The sequence below is a fragment of the Stenella coeruleoalba genome (assembly GCF_951394435.1).
Source record: "Stenella coeruleoalba genome assembly, chromosome: 2".
Classification (NCBI taxonomy): Eukaryota; Metazoa; Chordata; class Mammalia; order Artiodactyla; family Delphinidae; genus Stenella; species Stenella coeruleoalba.
This window is the reverse complement of record NC_137147.1, coordinates 141,680,510-141,701,368: the sequence shown is the minus strand read 5'-3', so window position 1 is coordinate 141,701,368 and position 20,859 is coordinate 141,680,510. Positions and strand designations below refer to the sequence as shown.

Below are 20,859 nucleotides of genomic sequence, written 5' to 3'. Positions count from 1 at the left end.
AAGCCCTGATACCACCCTTTGATGCACAGAAATCTTTAATTTTCATGATGCCCCATTTGCCTATTTTTTCTTTTGTTGCCTGTACCTTGGGTGTCATATCTAAGAAATCACTGACAAATCCATGTCATGAAGCTTTTGTCTTATGTTTTCTTCTAATAGTTTTATAGTTTTAGGACTCACATTTAGGTATTCAACCCATTTTGAGTTAATTTTTGTATAAGGGTCCAACTTCATTCTTTTGTTAAGTGGATATCCCATTTTCCCAGAACAATTTATTGAAAAGACTGTCTTTACCCCACAGAATGGTCTTGGCATTCTTGTCAAAAATCATTTTTACCATAAATGTGAGGGTTTATTTCTGGGCTGTCTATTCTATTCCACTGGTCTATATGTCTGTCTTTATGCCAGTACCACACTGTTTTGATTACTGTAGCTTTGCTGTAAGTTTTGAAATCAGTTAGTGTGAGTCCTCCAGATTTGTTCTTTTTGAGATTGTTTTGGCTACTTGGGGTCCCTTGAGATTCCATAAATTTTAGGATGGGTTTTTCTATTTCTGTAAAAAACATCATTGGGGTTTTGACAGCAATTGCACTGAATCTGTAGATTGAGTAGTACTGATATCTTAAGCATATTAGTCTTCTAATTTATGAACGTGGGGTATGTTTCCATTCATTCACATGATCTTTAATTTCTTTGAGCAATGTTTGTAATTTTCATTGTACAAGTCTTTCACCTCCTTGGTTAAACAAGCTCCTAAGTATTTTATTCTTTTTGATGCTACTGTAAATGGAATTGCTTTCTTAATTTCATTTTGGATTATTCATTGCTAGTTACAGAAATTCAGCTGATTTTTGTATCTTGATCTTATATCCTACAACCTTGCTGAATTCATTTATTAACTCTAATATTTTGGGATTTTTGTTTTGTTCTATTTTGATCTGGTGTGGAATCTCTAGGGTTTTCTATACATAAGATCATGTTGTTTATAAATATAGTTTAACTTCTTCCTTTCCAATCTGGATGCCTTTTATTTCTTTTTCTTGCCTAGCAGCTCCAGCTAGAACTTCCAGTACAATGTTGAATAGAAGTGGTGGAAGAAGGCATCCTCTTCTTGTTCTGGATCTTAAAGGGAAGACTTCCTGTTTTGCACCATTGAGTATGGTTTTAACTGTGGGTTTTTCACAAATGCCCTTTATCAGGTTGAGGATGTTCCCTTCTATTCCTAGTTTGTTGAATTTTATCAAATGCTTTTTCTGTGTCTATTGAGACATCATGTGATTTTGTCTTTCATTCTATTAATATGGTGTATTACATTGATGGAGTTTTTTATGTTGAACCAACATTGCATCCCTGGGATAAATCCCACTTTGTCATGGCAAATAATCCTTTCTCTATGTTGCTGGATTTGGTTTACTAGTATTTTGTTGAGGATTTCTGCATCTATATTAATAAGGGATATTGCTCTTTCATTTTCTTTTCTTGTGATGTCTTTGTCTGGGCTTGGTAAGCGTAATTATATTGGCCTAACACATAGAATGAGCTAGGTAGCACTCCTTTTTCTTCTACTTTTTTTGTCAGTGTTCGTGAAGGGTTAGTGTCTTAGTTTGGGCTGCTGTAACAGAATACCACAGACTGGGTGGCTGAAATGATGAACATTTATTTCTCACAGTCTGGAGGCTGGGAAGTCCAAGATCAAGGTGCCAGCAGATGTGGTGACTGGTAAGAGCACTCTTCCTGGTTTGCAGATAGCTGTCATCTCCTTGTATCCTCACGTGGCTGAGAAAGAGAGGGACAGCTCTCTTCTTTTTCTTTTACTTTTCTTTTTGTTTTTTTTGGCTGCACCATGCAGCTTGCGGGATCTTAGTTCCATGACCAGGAATTGAACCTGGGCCACAGCAGTGAAAGTGCTGAGTCCTAACCACTGGACCGCCAGGGAATTCCCTCCTCTTTTTCTTATAAGGATACTAATACCATCTTAGGGGCTCCAACCTCATGATGTAATTACTTTCCAAAGGCTCTACTTCCAAATACTATCATATTAGGGCTTCAATATATATGAATTTGGGGGTAGGGAACACAAACATGCAGTTCATAACAAATGGTATTATCCTTCTTTAAACATCTGGTAGAATTCACCATCTGGTCCTGGGCTTTTCTTTGTGGGACGATTTTTGATTACTAACTCAATCTCTTTACTTGTTATAGGTCTATTAAGATTTTCTATTCTTGAATCAGTTTTATAGTTTATGTCTTTCTAGGAATTTGCCTGTCTCTTCTAGGTTATCTAATTTGTTGGCATGTAATTATTTATAATAATTATTTTTATTTCTGTAAGGTCAGTAGGAATATCCCACCTACTTATTTAATTTTTGGCTGCGTTGGGTCTTCATGACTGCATGCAGGCTTTCTCTAGCTGCGGCGAGCGGGGGCTACTCTTCGTTGCAGTGCACGGGCTTCTCACCGCGGTGGCTTCTCATTGCGGAGCACGGGCTCTAGGTGCACAGGCTTCAGTAGTTGTGGCATGTGGGCTCAGTAGTTGTGGTTCGTGGGCCCTAGAGCGCAGGCTCAGTAGTTGTGGTGCACGGACTTAGCTGCTCTGCGGCATGTGGGATCTTCCTGGACCATCGAACCCGTGTACCCTGCCTTGACAGGTGGATTCTGAACCACTGCATCACCAGGGAAGTCCTGGAATATCACCCCTTTTATCCTAATTTCAGTAATTTGAGTCTTCTCTCTTTTTCTCTTAGTCTAGCTTAAAGGTCTGTCAATTTTGTTGATCTTTTCAAAAACAAACTTTTGATTTCAATGAGTTTCTCGATTTTTAAAAATATTTTCCCTGTTTCTCTATTTTATTTATTTCTGCACTAATATTTATTTCCTTCCTCCTGCTTGCTTTGGGTTTAGTTCGCTCTTCTTTTTCTAGTTTCTTAAGGTAGAAACTGCTTTCACTGAATCTCAAAGTTTTGGTATGTTGTGTTTTTAATTTTCATTTACCTCAAAGTATTGTCTAATTTCTATTATGATTTTTTTGACCAATCTGCTATTTAGGAGTGTGTTGTTTAATTTCTATATACTTGTGAATTTTTTATTTTCCTTCTATTATTGATTTCTCTTTTCATTGTACTGTGGTTAGAGAACATACTTTGTATGATTTCAAACCTTTTAAATTTACTGAGAGACTTGTTTTATGGCCTAACATTTGGCTTATCCTGGACAATATTCCATGTGCAGTGGAGAAAAATGTGTATTTTGTTGTTGTTGGATGGTGTGTTCTGTAGATGTTTCTTAGGCCTAGTTGGTTTACAGTGCTGTTCAAGTCTTCTATTTCCTTGCTGATCTGCTGCCTAGTTGTTCTATTATGGTTGAATGTCTATTTCCCCCTCCAATTCTGTTAGTTTTTACTTCATGTATTTTGGGGCTCTGTTGTTAGTTGTATATATGTTATAATTATTATAAACAATTAATAATTCTTGGTGGATTGACTGTTTCATCATTATACAATGTCCTTCTTTGTCTCTAAAGTCTATCTTTTCTGATATTAATATAGTCACTCTAACTCCCTTTTTAGTACTATTTGCATGGAGTATCTTTTTCAATCCTTTTACTTTCTATTTGTTACTCTAAAGGAGGCCCAGCACAATAACTGAGAGTAGAAGATGATCAACCAAAAATGTTTGAGACCTCCTAAAATATATATTTAGCTACATTACATTTTTTCTGAAACAAGCTTAATGTCATTAGTGATATGACACAATAGTTAAAAGCATGGGATTGGAAATTAAGACTGCTTGGTTCAGATATGGCTCCATTATTGCTGTGAAACCCAAGTTTAAGTCATTTAACCTCTTGGATCCTCAGCTGCCTCAGTAATAAAATGGAAATGATAACAGTACCCAGCTCATAGGGATTTTGAGGATTATATGAGATAAAATATAGAAACTACTTGCTACAATGTAAGGCACATAATAAGCCCTCAAAAAATGTTAGCTTTCATTATTTATCATTATTATTACCAACATGACCAAAATATCAAAGTATCTTTTACCTTATATTAAAAAAATCAGACACAGTTGTATTATATTAATATAATTTTATATTAAACTAATTAAGACTACCAATATAAAAACACTTTGAAAACTCTACCATGATATATAAATATTACATGTTATGCTGAATTACCTATATCAATGTTTTCTCTTCCCAGTGCCACAAGTGAGAGAAACAGTATTTCTCTATATAAACTCCTAGGGGGAAAAAGAAGTGGAAAAGATATTACTATTCAAACAGTCTATACATATCTACAAAAATTTTTATGTTAATATAAGCGTGAAATATTCTGACAAATCACTCAGCAAACAATATGAATCTGCTTAGAGGAACAATATATTCATTTAAAAGAATGACTTACCTCTGTCTTTTAAAATGAGGACATTTATTCAGTGTCTCTAAAATCTGACTCATTGGTCCATAGACATCATTCATTTTAATGCTTTTTACCATATTTTTCAATAGTTCCTGGTTAAATGAATTATCACCTTTTTGCAATAAATGGACCATTGGATACTTCTGGGCTGTAAAAGAACAAAAGAGCAGATGAAGAAAAATGTTCTGTGTAGAAAGCAGAATGTAATTAAGCAGCAACTGACAGCTATTTAAAAAGTTACAAAGCAATAAAAATAAATTAAGGGCAATAGATAAAAGAACTGAAATCTAAGAATGAAGTAAGAAGAAAAAAGGAAGAAATAAGACAAATAATGATAAAAATAAGCTTGAAGGCTCAAATACACAATAACTAAAAATACTGTTTTCCTTAATACAGCCCCTGGAAGGAATTTTAAATCAGCAGCCTGGGATGGAGACAAACAAAAAATAAGTACAAAGAAGAGATAGGGACAAGCAATGTGCTAAAAACAAAACTCTACAAAACAAAACCCCTCCAGCACATACACAGCACCACTCAAAAAACAAAAACAAAAACAACCCCTTGACCTCCAAAGACAATAATACTAAAAACATCAAACTTAACACTCACTCTCAAACAAAAGAGTACGATTTTGACCTGTAAGACAAAAAGTAGTGTAAAATAAAAGTCAGTTACACATTAGTTTAGGCTATTTAAAGCAAGTAGAGAGTACTCTCATATGAAGGACATCAACATTCTATGACAGCACTTACTGTGGGCATTCCAGAGGATGTACAACGGCTGTCCTGGATCCTGATGTAATTTCATATTGTCCCACAACATTTGTATTAAAACATATTTACTGTCTTCAGACATACAGTGGCGAGGAATCTGTGTTGAAGAATAAAAAAACATTCATTAATGATCCTTATATGACAATGTTTTGTAAATATTTTATAAAGAGCCTTAAAAATATTTTTTTAGGATGCATGTGTGCAAGAGAGAAAAGAGAACAGAAAAATCACTGATTTGTCTGCATTTTATAACCTACCGAAGGGAGATGACCTGAGTTGAGAAGCCAGCGATCCCTAAAGTAGCAGATTTAACAAAGTACTAAGATCAGTGAGAAAGGGTACCATGAAGGGCTAATCTTGACCAGCTTAATGACTAAGGCTCCACAGAAAGATGAATCCAGGAGCCCCATTCTCCATCAGTTCAAGACCCTAGCGAAGATGCTCTGACTGAGTTAACCTCTCATTCACCATGTACTGAAAATCCAAACACATGCACAATCACAGACATGAAGTACAAGAAGGGAGAAGACAAAGTTCCTGAACTTAGACACTTTGCCATTTAGTGCCAGTGACAGCATATGAAAAAGAAAAAAAATGCTTTAATAGAGCAACATATCAAAAATACGAGTGAACATATAACAAACTACTTAAATGTTAAACAAAAATTCACAGTAAAGTAATGAGAATGGTAGCACATGACTGCGATATGAATTACAGGTGTCCAACTAAAGTGTTAGGCTTATTTCTGAAGGAGGTATGAGGCATGAGTGGGGCAAACTCACAAAGTCTTCTCATAAGAGTCATTTACAGTTTATTCTTGAGGCTATAACAAAAAGTCAAGTCCATTTTGTGTAAACTTTATAAGAAGTCTAAAAAACATGACTGTCTTACTGCTAGACTGTAAGGAGAAAAATTATTTGCAACAACTTTATTGATTCAGATGGTTATTAAAAATATTCAGCATAAAATTACTTTTTTTGTCATTAGGAATATGCAAACATTACAATGGTGACAGTAGCACTGGCTTTTAGTTAATTTTTACTCTCATACCTTTGAATACTTGTTACAATGCTCAGAAGAAAGAATCAATCCAGGTAAATTACTGGGTAAGTCAAGACGTCTAAAATACCACACCAGGTTCCAAAAAACAATTGGATGATGGTCCACAAAGTCTGCCACTGTTATTGCATGATCACCTTCATTTTCCAATAAGCTTTCAAGTTCCTTCCATACCACTAAAGGACTAAGATATGGAACAGTGATAGGATCTGGACTTGGGAGGTGCCATTCTAATCCTAAAGAATCCTGTTGAATAAATAAAAACCATAAATAGCAATTACAAGATTGATGATACTAAATCATTAAAAAAAATTCCTGTCGATGATTTCCATATAATTAGAAATGAAACTGTATCATGTAACAAGACACTCTTCTTAACAATAATAAAATTGAAGCTTATAAGGCTGTTTAGCACAAGGGGAACAAACTCATATGTAAATTATCAATGTCCAAATTGTAAAAAACACCAAAATACATACTGTAGCTCCTTGTAAAGTAGTTGGCAGGCTGCCTGTAGGAATGAGCTTCTGTCCTCCATTGTCTTCCTTATCCAAGGTGCCATAAGTACTAACACTCCTGGCCATTGGAAATACTGGACATTTTGACAAAGCTGCTTTTGATCTATCAGCAGGGATCTGAATACTTCGGGCACATGTATTTTCGAGCAACTTTGATTTGCTTGGGCATTGAAAAAAGAAAAAAGCGTATCACTGTCTAGATTTACTTTATTTCACTGACCATGTTCTTCTCTTTAGAATCAGAGCTGCACATAGCAAAGTAAAAGGAAGGAAAGATGTTAATCAGGCTTTGGCTGGGAAAAAGGATACAGTTTAAAGTAGCCTAGTCATGTTAATTTCCTTTTTATCCAGTAAACTTTAAATATACAGAGTCATTCATTTGTTCAAAACATTTAGTGGACAACTTTTATACTGCAGGAACCACAGTAGGCCCGAGGATACAAAGCAAAAAAAATAGGCACCTATTCTTTCAGGAGTCAGAGCTAGTGGGAGACAAAGAAAGGGCTATAATAGACCTATGATGAAAGAAGGGACACACACAGATTTGCAGTTTTGCAGTCTAAGCATTCAGGATCAAACAGGTCATGCTAGCCTGCTAGTACTATGTAGGCATTTTCTTTTGCACATGCATTTACCAATATAGCTTCACTTGCCCAGCTATATTTGGTGTATTTGGCACTTCTACAAAATGGAGTCGATTTCCGCATTTGTTTTAAGCACAGACTTATTTGTATTAGGCTTACTGTGTAAGTCTTAGTTTGATTTTATAGTTCATCTATCAGCTCCAAATGTTTTCTTAGATTATTAAATATTCCTAAGTAGAAAATTAAATATTGCAAAGTAGAAGTACCTCAGTACTGACTTAATTCCTCAAGAGAGAGAGATAATTAATTAGGAATAAGAACTTGAGATTAAGAATCTATTATACATAGGAATTTAAACCTTAAAATGGTCAGCTAATTCTTCTGTCATTACTTGAAATGTATAGTATATGTTGTTAAAATATAGTTCCACATAATCATAATTACCTATTTAGATCAAAATTCCCTCGAACAGAGAGAACAGATGTGTCAAGACCAGAGGCTGATGTTGAGATACAAGACTGCCTTGTCTGCCTTGAAAAGGAGGATGGAAAATGCATATTTTCTGTAGACGGGCTTGACTTCAAAAAGTATCTGTAATGTGAATCAAAGGAGCTTTTTGAGAAAAGAGATATTCTAGGAAACATGATCCTTAAACATGAAGGGGAAGAAAAGCATAAATCACTACCTTCCAGGTCGTCTTAAATCTCTTATTTCGATGTTCAGAAAGGGCAAGAAAAGATTGCCACAAAATGGGCAGGTTGTATTGAGATTTGAATCATCTGCTGTCCAGCCAGCCATGATTTCCTCATCATGGACAAGACAATCACAGGTTCTACAACGAGAGCAGCTCGAGATAAGAACCTATGGGAGAAAACAGCATTTTATAAAGTAAGCCGGTTAGTGCAATTACAATTTAAAAACCATTTCAATTCATATATCTACTGGAAAAGTAAAACTCAGAAGGATTCAGAAGTTACAAATGAAGAATGGATTACATTCAGTACATTATATAATATACTCATCTTTAACTATTTCACCTAAGTCTATTCCAAAACTTTTGCCTGAAAGGGAAACTTGCATTTAAGTGAGGATTTTTACCATTATAATTACGTACTATAAAATCTGCCATGATTTTATTAATGGAAAACTAAACCCAAGTATTACTTTGTTAATACACAAAATAGGTACTGGTAATTACATGTTATAGATCTGTGCTACTCAAAGTGTGGTCACCAGTAAGGAGCTGGTCCACAAACTCTTACTGGTTTGTGATGAGCTAAGTGAAGAAACTGAGAAGAGGATTTGGAGACCTGTAAACTAATTGCTGTAACAGCTAAGTTGGTGATCAGTAGATTTTAGAAGAGTAACAGCCATGACAGATTGGAACTTAAAATCAGCAACAAAAAAAACCCTGGTCTGTCACTACAGACAGTTTAAGAAACATTGCTATAGATAAATGTAAATGCTGTCATTACATTAAAATATAGAAATTCCTGAAGCCATCAGAAACTTTGTAAACTGCAACATCAGTGCTCATCATTTATTTTCCAGCTGCATGCAAATTTATTTTCCAAATTTATGCGAATTAGTGTGAAACAGAAACACAAATGTATTTGGAAGCAATTTTTACACAAAAATTAGGGAAAGTTTTTAAAGTGTAAAACTATAACCTTTTTATTGCAAGAAAATGGGATACAGCAGCATACCCAGCAGATATCTACATCAAACTGACACAAAGAATGAAAAACATGATGGAAAAAGTTGACACAAATGCCAAAACTGCTCCCTGTATCCTCATCCAAAAAGTGTGCCTGCACAGCAAAATTAGTTACAAGTGTTTAAGTTGTGAAATAGGGACTCCGTGCTTCCACTGCAGGGGGTGCGGGTTCGATCCCTGGTTGGGGAACTAAGATCCCGCATGCCGTGTGGTACGGCCAAAACAAAAAAGAAAAATAAAAGTGTAATAAAAATTCAAAGAGGACATACATAAAACAAGGGGTAAATATAAATACTGGAAATAAAAATGCTTTTGTATGTTGATAAACATGAAAGGAAGTATGGAACTTTTCTAAACAGAAGAAGTCATGTGACTTCAATAATCTGAAATACTAGATAAATTTTAAGTTTATTCAGGAGCAATATACATTCTGAAATTTTCAGATGCCATATATTTCACTTTTTATCACTCTACCAGAGACTATCAGCACTTAAGAAATGTAAATTTTATTAAGTAGTACATGAAGATGTTCTTTTGATTAAATTGTACCTCCATTGCATAGTTCTGGAAGATATTTGTATTACTCATGTTGCAGGAAGATGCCACTTCTGATTTCCCAGGTAAGGCAAACTTGGACAAGGATCCTGTTCATTATTAAAAAACAAAGAGCAAAACCATTAAAATTAACAGAAAGGATATGAGAATCTTTCACTTTCATAAATTCTCTGGTAAAATGTCAAACAGTTTTATTTAAAACTATTTAAGATGATAAAGGTAATTTAAGAAAAAGCAAATAAATAATGAAAAATGTTTTTCAACATATGCCTTTGTGTACACCTAAGGAAATGTGCTTTAATTCATTACTCACTTATTAAGCACTTTGTACAGACTAGAAGGCATTCCAGTTGTTTGTAATTACTGTTTTGCTGTTTCTATTCTTACATGTTTTAGATAAAAGAAAGTGTTTAGTTCTAAGATCTAAAAAGTGTAAAATAGCTGATCTTATTTCAGATCATGAAAAGAATTACCGGCAACTCTCTGCCTTATAAGGATCTTTAAAATCTGGAACAGTACTCTTGCTTTTAAACACTAGGGAAGAGTTTCCAAGTACATTCTTAAGAGCAAAGGGATATTAGCAGGTATTAAAATGACAACAAAATAAGGGCAGTTCTGTGGTCAAGTCAATTGCTGACAGTGGCTATATCTAGTTAGGAAAACTGGAAGTAATCAATACATTTTCTATACTTTTTTTTTCCCAGTAGTTACTACATTTTATGAATGAACAATGGTATTTTTATAAATATAAAGGTTAAAAAAAAGTAACAGTATAAACTATCAGTTCCAAGAAATAGAGAGGATAGGAAAACATGTTAAACACCACCATGGGGATGCATAATCCAGACTAATGATCTGATTGCTTCAGCAAATAAATGACAAGGGAGAAAAAAAAGATAGCTCTAGAGCTTCCTCTAGCCCTAGGCTCTGCCACACAGACAAGCAGAGAGGTGGAGAGAGAGCTGAAGCTTCACATCATCCTTGAAGATGATTAGAAATGGTGGCAACTAGAGTTCTTTCCTGATGGTCCCCCAATAACCTTCTGTAATCCCCGTCTGCTAAAGCTAGTTCAAAATTGCTATCAGCCTTGACTAATTCAGTCATTTATGTGGGCAGCCTACCTCTTATATCTCATCAATCTACAGCACAGAATAAATATTCTTTTTAGCAAATACGAATCAGGTTGTGAGGTAAGTCTTATTTACTTAGCTCAATAAACAGTTCTTGCATGTTAGAAAAAAAAAATAAGAGGCTGGGAACTAATCACCTGATTTCTTCATGAATATACGAAAGGGGGAAAAAACAGGGAACAAAGATGAGAGGAAGTTAGTAGACATATCAAACAAATGCAACAAGTGGACCTTGTTTGGGTCTCAATTTGAACAAACCACCTATAAAAAGAGTTTCGTGAGATAGTTGTGAAAATTTAAGTATATATTTTATATAAGATATATGATAAATATTGTCACATTAAAAATATGATAATAATACTACAATTTTGTTTTGAAAACAAATGAATGCTTCACAAAAGATACTGTATGAGTCCATAACATGTTCAAAAATGGCCATGCTGACATACAGTGTTAGAAGATGATGTTCATCTGTGAAGGGAGTGGTGAGTAGATGTGGTTATGAGAGGGGGTTCTGGATGCTGTTTATGTTGTGTTTCTTTCTTTTTTCTCCACCCCCCGCAAACATTTATTTATTTATTTGGCTGCACCAGGTCTTAAGCTGCATTATGCAGGAGCTTCATTGCGGCATGCAGGCTCTTTAGTTGTGGCATGTGGGATCTAGCTTCCTGACCAGGGATCGAACCCAGGCCCCCTGCATTGGGAGCAAAGAGTCTTAACCACTGGACCACCAGGGAAGTCCCAAGGTTCTGCCTCTTAATCTGATACTGGTTAATCAGTTGTTCTCAATTTGTGAAATGTACAGTGTTTACATACATAAAAATGTACACACTACATGTATAACATAGAGTAAATAATAAATGTATTAAATAAACTTTAATAAAAAGTTACAAAGATATAACATTAAAGTCCTTATGTTTTAGATATATCAATACATGTTGAAGTATTTATGAATAAAATTATATATTGTTTGGGATTTACTTTAAAATAATCCAGTGGGGAAGGAAAAAATGTTGGCAGCAGAAGAGAGGTGGAAAAGATAAAACAAGATTGGCCATTTGTTGATAGTCGCTGAAGTTGTGTGAAGGGTACGTGGGAGTTCATTGTGCTATTCCTTCTACTTTTGTGATTGACTATTTCCACAATAAAAGCTTTTTAAAGTAGCAAAGATGCAAATTTGAAAAACATTATAATGCATTCATTCCTCACATCATATAACAGGATAACTTTCAAATGGATTAAATATTTAAATCAGGGGTCAAATCTATTTTTGTATGACCACAAACTCAGAATAATTTTAACATTTTAAAGCACTGTTAAAAAAAAGAAAAAGACAAAAAAGAATATGTGACAGAGATGTATGTGGCCCACAAAACCTAAACTATTTACAATATAGCCCTTTACAGAAAAAGTCTGCTGACCCCAGAAAATGTTAAAAAGGAAATCAGAGAAGTATGAGAAGAAAACAGTGGTGAGCCTAGGGAAGGGGAAATCTTTCCTAATAACTCAAAATCCAGAAGCAATAGGGCAAAAACTGATAAATTTGATGACATAAAATTAAAAAGTTTTATGTGGGGAAAATAAAAATCCCTGAACTTGACAAACTTGGAAAAAGCATCTGCCACTTATATAAGAGACAAAGGATTAATTCCCTAACATAAAAAAGAGCTATTAAAACTTAAAAAAAGTGGGGAGGACCAAAAAGTGAAAGTGAAATGTAGGCAAAGGACAGTTCACAGAAAAAGAAACACAAATAGTCCTTAAACACATAAATGGATATGCAACTTAATTTATAAGATAAAGAAAAATGAAAACTAAATTGAAATACATTCTTCACCTATCAGATGGCAAAAATCTGAAAAGTGTGCTAACATATTTTCTTCACAAGGCTGTGGGGAAATAGGTATTCTTTTTTTTTTGCGGTATGCGTGCCTCTCAGTGTTGTGGCCTCTCCCGTTGCGGAGCACAGGCTCCGTACGTGCAGACTCAGCGGCCATGGCTCACGGACCCAGCCGCTCCGCGGCATGTGGGATCTTCCCGGACCAGGGCACGAACCCGTGTCCCCTGCATCGGCAGGTGGACTCTCAACCACTGCGCCACCAGGGAAGCCCAAAATAGGTATTCTTATATACTACCTGTGGGAATACAAAACAGTATACCCCTGAGGAAGGAACCTGGCAATATCACTTCAAGGAAAAACTTGGAAGTATCTTCCAAAAATACCCTGGCAAAAGTATAATATGACATATATGCATCACAGTATTATTTATAACAGTTAAACACTGAGAACTTAAAGTCCATCAACAGGGAAGTGGTTAAAATAAACCAATACATCCACACATGATGAACAATGCAACCGTAAAAATGAATGAGGGACAACACTATGTGATGATATGGAATGCTCTTCAGCATATAGTGTTAAGTGAAAAAAGCAAGGAACAGTTAAGTGTTTATAGCATGTTACCTTTTGAGTAAGAAGACAAGGAGGTATTAAGAACACACAAACACACACATACTTTTTAAAACACATTAAAAAAAAGCACATTAAAAAAAGCAACAATGAAAGGATAAATCAAAATGAATAAAAATGGCTACCTCTAGGGACAGTAACAAACCAAGATTAAGGGATGAGGATGGAAGAAGCTAGACTTCTCTGAAAGTGCCGTGGTTCTGTATTGTTTTGAGCCATGCAAATCTTTTACAAAATTAAACATAAAGGAGAAAAAGTAAAGGTACCACAAATCAAATGCAGTATGACCGAGCTGTTTGGACAAACCTTCTAAGGAGGAAGAACCTTCCAGGCTTGTTCTGCTGAAATCAATTCCCTTAGTCCCTGCAGTGGCACTGCTTTCCTGGCAAGAAGTGGCTCCTTCCAACTCGTGGCAGACATCTTCATCTGTTAAAGAGGTAGATTCAGAATCCTGGGCTCCCACTGAAGAAAGACTGGTACGATCAGAACTTTGATCCTAAGGACATAATTATAAGCTTAATTTCCTTCATATTTAAAGTTAGTTATTTAAAAGTTCACTTCAAAGGCAGAGGAAACGCCTAATTACTCAGATGATCAGTTAATTAACATTACAACTTCTAGTGGAAAAAAAACCCCAACCAATTTTACAAGGGCATACTGGACAAACATGAGCTGGAGATCAATTTTTAAGACAGCATTTCTTAGTTAGATCAAAGCAGATACCTGTTAGTTAGATAACTGCTAACTTGAAGTCTTTGTTTATTGTTAATTTTCTTCCCTGCAAATCCCAGCCCAGGATGATACCATTAGAAAATTACATTTTAATCTCTTTTAATTTCATTTATGTTTACATTTTATTCTTTTCCATAACAATCCAGGTTTCAAAGACATGTATTTCTAGTTTTCATTTTTGAGAACACCAAAGTAGAAGTATTTTTTCCTGGTTACACCAGTAATATGTAAGAAAATTTGATAGACTTTTGTATGAAGAAAAAAATTTTTTTTAATAACTGTAATTCCACTGCCCAGATAATACACAGGTGTGTGTGTGTATGTGTTACTGAGTTACTTTTAATATTACTTGAAAATTTTTATTGGCTTTTTGGCTATATCTCATTGTGTTTTTTATTTAGTGGGTGCTCTAGGGATTGCAATACATATACCTAATCATTTACAGTTGACTTAAAATTAGTATTGTACCACTTCATATATAATAATATACCGATAACGAATGTCAGTAGGGTGAGTCTCTTAATCACTATGAAACCTCTACACATACTGAAAACCCCATGAGATAACGTTCAAATTTTTGTTTTGTCCAACTGCAAGTATTTTAAGGAATTTAAAAAGGTTTTAAGGGACTTCCCTGGTGGTGCAATGGTTAAGAATCCGCCTGCCAGAGCAGGGGACGTGGGTTCGAGCCCTGGTCCAGGATGATCCCATATGCTATGGAGCAACTAAGCCCATGCGCCACAACTACTGAGCCTGTGCTCTAGAGCCCGAGAGCCACAACTACTGAAGCCTGTGTGCCTAGAGCCCATGCTCTGCAACAAGAGAAGCCACCGCAATGAGAAGCCCACGCACCACAACGAAGAGTAGCCCCCACTCGCTGCAACTAGAGAAAGCCCCCGTGCAGCAATGAAGACCCAATGCAGCCAAAAATAAATAAATTAAAAAAAAAAGAATATATATGTGTATATAGCTGAATCACTGTGCTGTATACCTGAAACTAACACGACACTGTAAATCAACCATACTTCAGTAAAAATTAAAAAAAAAAAAGGTTTTAAAAAAGGGGTCTTATAGAGATTGGTTCAAGATGACGGAGTAGAAGGACATGCTCTCACTCCCTCCTGCGAGAACACCGGAATCACAACTAACGGCTGAACAATCACTGACAGAAAGACACTGGAAATCACCAAAAAAAGATATCCCACAATCAAAGACAAAGAAGAAGCCACAACGAGACGGTAGGAGGGGCACAATCACAATAAAGTCAAATCCCATAACTGCTGGGTGGGTGACTAACAAACTGGAGAACACTTATACCACAGAAGTTCACCCGCTAGAGTGAAGGTTCTGAGCCCCACGTCAGGCTTCCCAACCTGGGGGTCCAGCAACGGGAGGAGGAATTCCTAGAGAAACAGACTTTGAAGGCTAGTGGGATTTGACTGTAGGAATTCGACAGGACTGGGGGAAACAGAGACTCCACTCTTGGAGGGCACACACAAAGTAGTGTGTCCATCGGGACCCAGGGGAAGGAGCAGTGACCCCAAATAAGACTGAACCAGACCTACCTGCTAGTGTTGGAGGGGCTCCTGCAGAGGTGGGGGGGTGGCTCTGTCTCACTGTGAGGACAAGGACACTGGCAGCAGAAGTCCTGGGAAGTACTCCTTGACGTGAGCCCTCCCAGAGTCAGCGATTAGCATCACCAAAGAGACTGGGTAGGCTCCAGTGTTCGGTTGCCTCAGGCCAAAGAACCAACAGGGAGGGAACCCCGCCCCACCCATCAACAGTCAAGTGGATTAAAGTTTTACTGAGCTCTGCCCACCAGAGCAACAGTCAGCTCTACCCACCACCAGTCCCTCCCATCAGGAAACTTACACAAGCCTCTTAGATAGCCTCATCCACCAGAGGGCAGACAGCTGAAGCCAAGAAAAACTACAGTCCTGCAGCCTGTGGAACAAAAACCACATTCACAGAAAGACAGACAAGATGAAAAGGCAGAGGGAACAAGATAAAACCCCAGAAAAACAACTAAATGAGGTGGACATAGGCAACCTTCCAGAAAAAGAATTCAGAATAATGATAGGATGATCCAGGATATCGGAAAAAGAATGGAAGCAAAGATCGAGAAGATGCAAGAAATGTTTAACGAAGACCTAGAAGAATTAAAGAACAGAGATGAACCATACAATAACTGAAATGAAAACTACACTAGAAGGAATCAATAGCAGAATAACTAAGGCAGAAGAACGGATAAGCGACCTGGAAGACAGGATGGTGAAATTCACTGCTGTGGAACAGAATAAAGAAAAAAAGAATGAAAAGAAATGAAGACAGCCTAAGAGACCTCTGGGACAACATTAAATGCAACAACATTCACATTATAGGGGTCCCAGAAAGAGAAGAGAGAGAGAAAGGACCCAAGAAAATATTTGAAGAGATTATAGTCAAAAACTTCCCTAACATGGGAAAGGAAATAGCCACCCAAGTCCAGGAAGTGCAGAGAGTCCCATACAGGATAAACTCAAGGAGAAACACACCGAGACACATAGTAATCAAATTGGCAAAAATTAAAGACAAAGAAAAATTATTGAAAGCAGCAAGGGAAAAACGACAAATAACATACAAGGGAACTCCCATAAGGTTAACAGCTGATTTCTCAGCAGAAACTCTACAAGCCAGAAGGGAGTGGCATGATATACTTAAAGTGATGAAAGGGAAGAAGCTACAACCAAGATTACTCTACCCGGCAAGGATCTCATTCAGATTCAACAGAGAAATCAAAAGCTTTACAGACAAGCAAAAGCTAAGAGAATTCAGCACCACCAAACGAGCTCTACAACAAATGCTAAAGGAACTTCTCTAAGTGGGAAACAGAAGAAAAGGACCTACAAAAACAAACCCAAAACAATTAAGAAAATGCTCATAGGAACATACATTATCGATAATTACCTTAAACGTGAATGGATTAAATGCTCCAACCAAAAGACACAGACTTGCTGAATGGATACAAAAACAAGACCCATATATATGCTGTCTACAAGAGACCCACTTCAGCCCTAGGGACACATACAGACTGAAAGTGAAGGGATGGAAAAAGATATTTCATGCAAATGGAAATCAAAAGAAAGCTGGAGTAGCTATACTCATATCAGATAAAATAGACTTTAAAATAAAGAATGTTACAAGAGACAAGGAAGGACACTACATAATGATCAAGGGATCAATCCAAGAAAAAGGTGTAACAATTATAAATATATATGCACACAACATAGGAGCACCTCAATACGTAAGGCAACTGCTAACAGCTATAAAAGAGGAAATCGACAGTAACACAATAATAGTGGGGGACTTTAATGCCTCACTTAAACCAATCGACAGATCATCCAAACAGAAAATTAATAAGGAAACAGAAGCTTTAAATGACACAATAGACCAGACAGATTTAATTGATATTTATAGGACATTCCATCCAAAAACAGCAGATTACACTTTCTTCTCAAGGGCAAACAGAACATTCTCCAGGATGGATCATAACTTGGGTCACAAATCAAGCCTCAGTAAATTTAAGAAAACTGAAATCATATCAAGCATCTTTTCTGACCATGATGCTATGAGATTAGAAATCAATTACAGGGAAAAAAACGTAAAAAACACAAACACATGGAGGCTAAACAATCGTTACTAAATAACCAAGAGATCACTGAAGAAATCAAAGAGGAAATCAAAAAATACCGAGAGACAAATGCCAATGAAAACATGATGATCCAAAAACCTATGCGATGCAGCAAAAGCAGTTCTAAGAGTGAAGTTTATACCTATACAAGCGTACCTCAAGAAAAATCTCAAATAAACAATCTAACCTTACACCTAAAGGAACTAGAGAAAGAAGAACAAAGAAAACTCAAAGTTAGCAGAAGGAAAGAAATCATAAAGATCAGAGCAGAAATAAATGAAATAGAAACAAAGAAAACAATAGCAAAGATCAATAAAACTAAAAGCTGGTTCTCTGAGAAGATAAACAAAATTGGTAAACCATTAGCCAGACTCATTAAGAAAAAGAGGGAGAGGATTCAAATCAATAAAATTAGAAGTGAAAAAGGAGAAGTTACAACAGACACCGCAGAAATACAAAGCATCCTAAGAAACTCCTACAAGCAACTCTATGCCAATGATATGCACAACCTGGAAGAAATGGGTAAATTCTTAGAAAGGTATAACCTTCCAAGACTGAACCAGGAGGAAACAAAATATGAACAGACCAATCACAAGTAATGAAATTGAAACTATGATTAAAAATCTTCCAACAAACAAAAGTCCAGGACCAGATGGCTTCACAGGTGAATTCTATCAAACATTTAGAGAAGAGCTAACACCCATCCTTCTCAAACTCTTCCAAAAATTTGCAGAGGAAGGAACACTCCCAAACTCATTCTATGAGGCCACCATCACCCATACCAAAACCAGACAAAGATACTACAAAAACAGAAAATTACAGAATATCACTGATGAATATAGATGCAAAAATCCTCAACAAAATACTAGCAAACAGAATCCAACAACACATTAAAAGGATCATACACCATGATCAAGTGGGATTTATCCCAGGGATGCAAGGATTCTTCAATATACGGAAATCAATCAATGTGATACACCATATTAACAGACTGAAGAATAAAAACCATATGATCATCTCAATAGATGCAGAAAAAGCTTTTGACAAAATTCAACACCGCTGGATAAAAAAACCCTCCAGAAAGTGGGCATAGAGGGAACCTACCTCAGCATAATAAAGGCCATATATGACAAACCCACAGCAAGCATCATTCTCAATGGTGAAAAACTGAAAGCATTTCCTCTAAGATCAGGAACAAGACAAGGATGTCCACTCTCACCCTTATTATTCAACATAGTTTTGGAAGTCCTAGCCATGGCAATCAGAGAAGAAAAAGAAATAAAAGGAATACAAATTGGAAAAGAAGAAGTAAAACTGTCACTGTTTGCAGATGACATGATACTATACATAGAGAATCCTAAAGATGCCACCAGACAACTACTAGAGCTAATCAATGAATTTGGTAAAGTTTCAGGATACAAAATTAATGCACAGAAATCTCTTGCATTCCTATATATTAATGATGAAAAATCTGAAAGAGAAATTAAGGAAACACTTCCATTTACCACTGCAACAAAAAGAATAAAATATCTAGGAATAAACCTACCTAGGGAGACCAAAGACCTGTATGCAGAAAACTGTAAGATACTGACGGAAGAAATTAAAGATGATACCAACAGATGGAGAGATATACCATGTTCTTGGATTGGAAGAATCAATATTGTGAAAATGACTATACTACCTAAAGCAATCTACAGATTCAGTGCAATCCCTATCAAATTACCAATGGCATTTTTTACAGAACTAGAACAAAAAATCTTAAAATTTGTATGGAGACAGAATAGCCAAAGCAGTCTTGAGGGCAAAAAGTGGAGCTGGAGGAATCAGACTGCCTGACTTCAGACTATAATACAAAGCTACAGTCATCAAGACAATATGGTACTGGCACAAAAACAGAAATATAGATCAACCCACACACCTATGGTCAACTAATCTATGACAAAGGAGGCAAGGATATAAAATGGAGACAAGACAGTGTCTTCAACAAGTGGTGTTGGGAAAACTGGACAGCTACATTTAAAAGAATGAAATTAGGGCTTCCCTGGTGGTGCAGTGGTTTAGAGTCCGCCTGCCGATGCAGCGGTCATGGGTTTGTGCCCCGGTCCAGGAAGATCCCACATGCTGTGGAGTGACTAGGCCCGTGAGGCATGGCCACTGAGCCTGCGCTTCCGGAGCCTTTGCTCCGCAACGGGAGAGGCCACAACAGTGAGAAGCCCACGTACGGCAAAAAAAAAAAAAAAAAAAAGAATGAAATTAGAACACTCCCTAACACCATACACAAATATAAACTCAAAATAGATTAGAGACCTAAATGTAAGATTGGACACTATAAAACTCAGAGGAAAACATAGGAAGAACACTCTTTGACATAAATCACAGCAAGATCTTTTTTGATCCACCTCCTAGAGTAATGGAAATAAAAACAAAAATAAACAAATGGGACCTAATGAAACTTAAAAGCTTTTGCACAGCAAAGGAAACCATAAACAAGATGAAAAGACAACCCTCAGAATGGGAGAAAATATCTGCAAACGAATCAAGGGACAAAGGATTGATCTCTAAAATATATAAACAGCTCATGCAGCTCAATATTAATAAAACAAACAAACCAATCCAAAAATGGGCAGAAGACCTAAATAGACATTTCTCCAAAGAAGACATACAGATGTCCAAGAAGCACATCAAAAGCTGCTCAACATCACTAATTATTAGAGAAATGCTAATCAAAACTACAATGAGGTATCACCTCACACCAGTCAGAATGGGCATCATCAGAAAATCTACAAACAACAGATGCTGGAGAGGGTGTGGAAAAAAGGGAACCCTCTTGCACTGTTGGTGGGAATGTAAATTGATACAGCCACTATGGAGAACAGTATGGAAGTTCCTTAAAAAACTAAAAATAGAATTACCATATGACCCAGCAATTCCACTACTGGGCATATACCCAGAGAAAACCATAATTAAAAAAGACACATGTACCCCAATGTTCATTGCAGCACTATTTACAATAGCCAGGTCATGGAAGCAACCTAAATGCCCACCGACAGACGACTGGATAAAGGAGATTTGGTATATATATATACAATGGAATATTACTCAGCATAAAAGGGAACGAAATTGGGTCATTTGTAGAGACGTGGATGGATCTAGAGACTGTCATACAAAGTGAAGTAAGTCAGAAAGAGGAAAAACAAATATCGTACATTAACGTATATATGTGGAACC

At 36.3% G+C, this 20,859-nt stretch overlaps 1 protein-coding gene across 9 annotated transcripts in view; it reads right to left on the bottom strand.

Moving 5' to 3' along the window:
• The window catches only part of DENND4A (DENN domain containing 4A), a 131,367-nt gene that overhangs the window by 3,847 nt on the left and 106,661 nt on the right, over positions 1–20,859 (bottom strand). For 6 of the 9 annotated variants that reach the window (XM_079914334.1, XM_079914338.1, XM_079914341.1 and 3 more), the window contains 9 exons: positions 13,536–13,725; positions 9,624–9,718; positions 8,043–8,218; positions 7,802–7,969; positions 6,735–6,933; positions 6,247–6,501; positions 5,176–5,293; positions 4,409–4,571; positions 4,180–4,244 (listed from right to left, as the gene is read on the bottom strand). In XM_079914334.1, coding sequence (XP_079770460.1) covers positions 4,180–4,244; positions 4,409–4,571; positions 5,176–5,293; positions 6,247–6,501; positions 6,735–6,933; positions 7,802–7,969; positions 8,043–8,218; positions 9,624–9,718; positions 13,536–13,725 — 1,429 coding nt within the window. The remainder of the gene's footprint in view (positions 1–4,179; positions 4,245–4,408; positions 4,572–5,175; positions 5,294–6,246; positions 6,502–6,734; positions 6,934–7,801; positions 7,970–8,042; positions 8,219–9,623; positions 9,719–13,535; positions 13,726–20,859) is intronic. The other 3 variants (XM_079914339.1, XM_079914340.1, XM_079914342.1) reach the window with 1 other exon arrangement.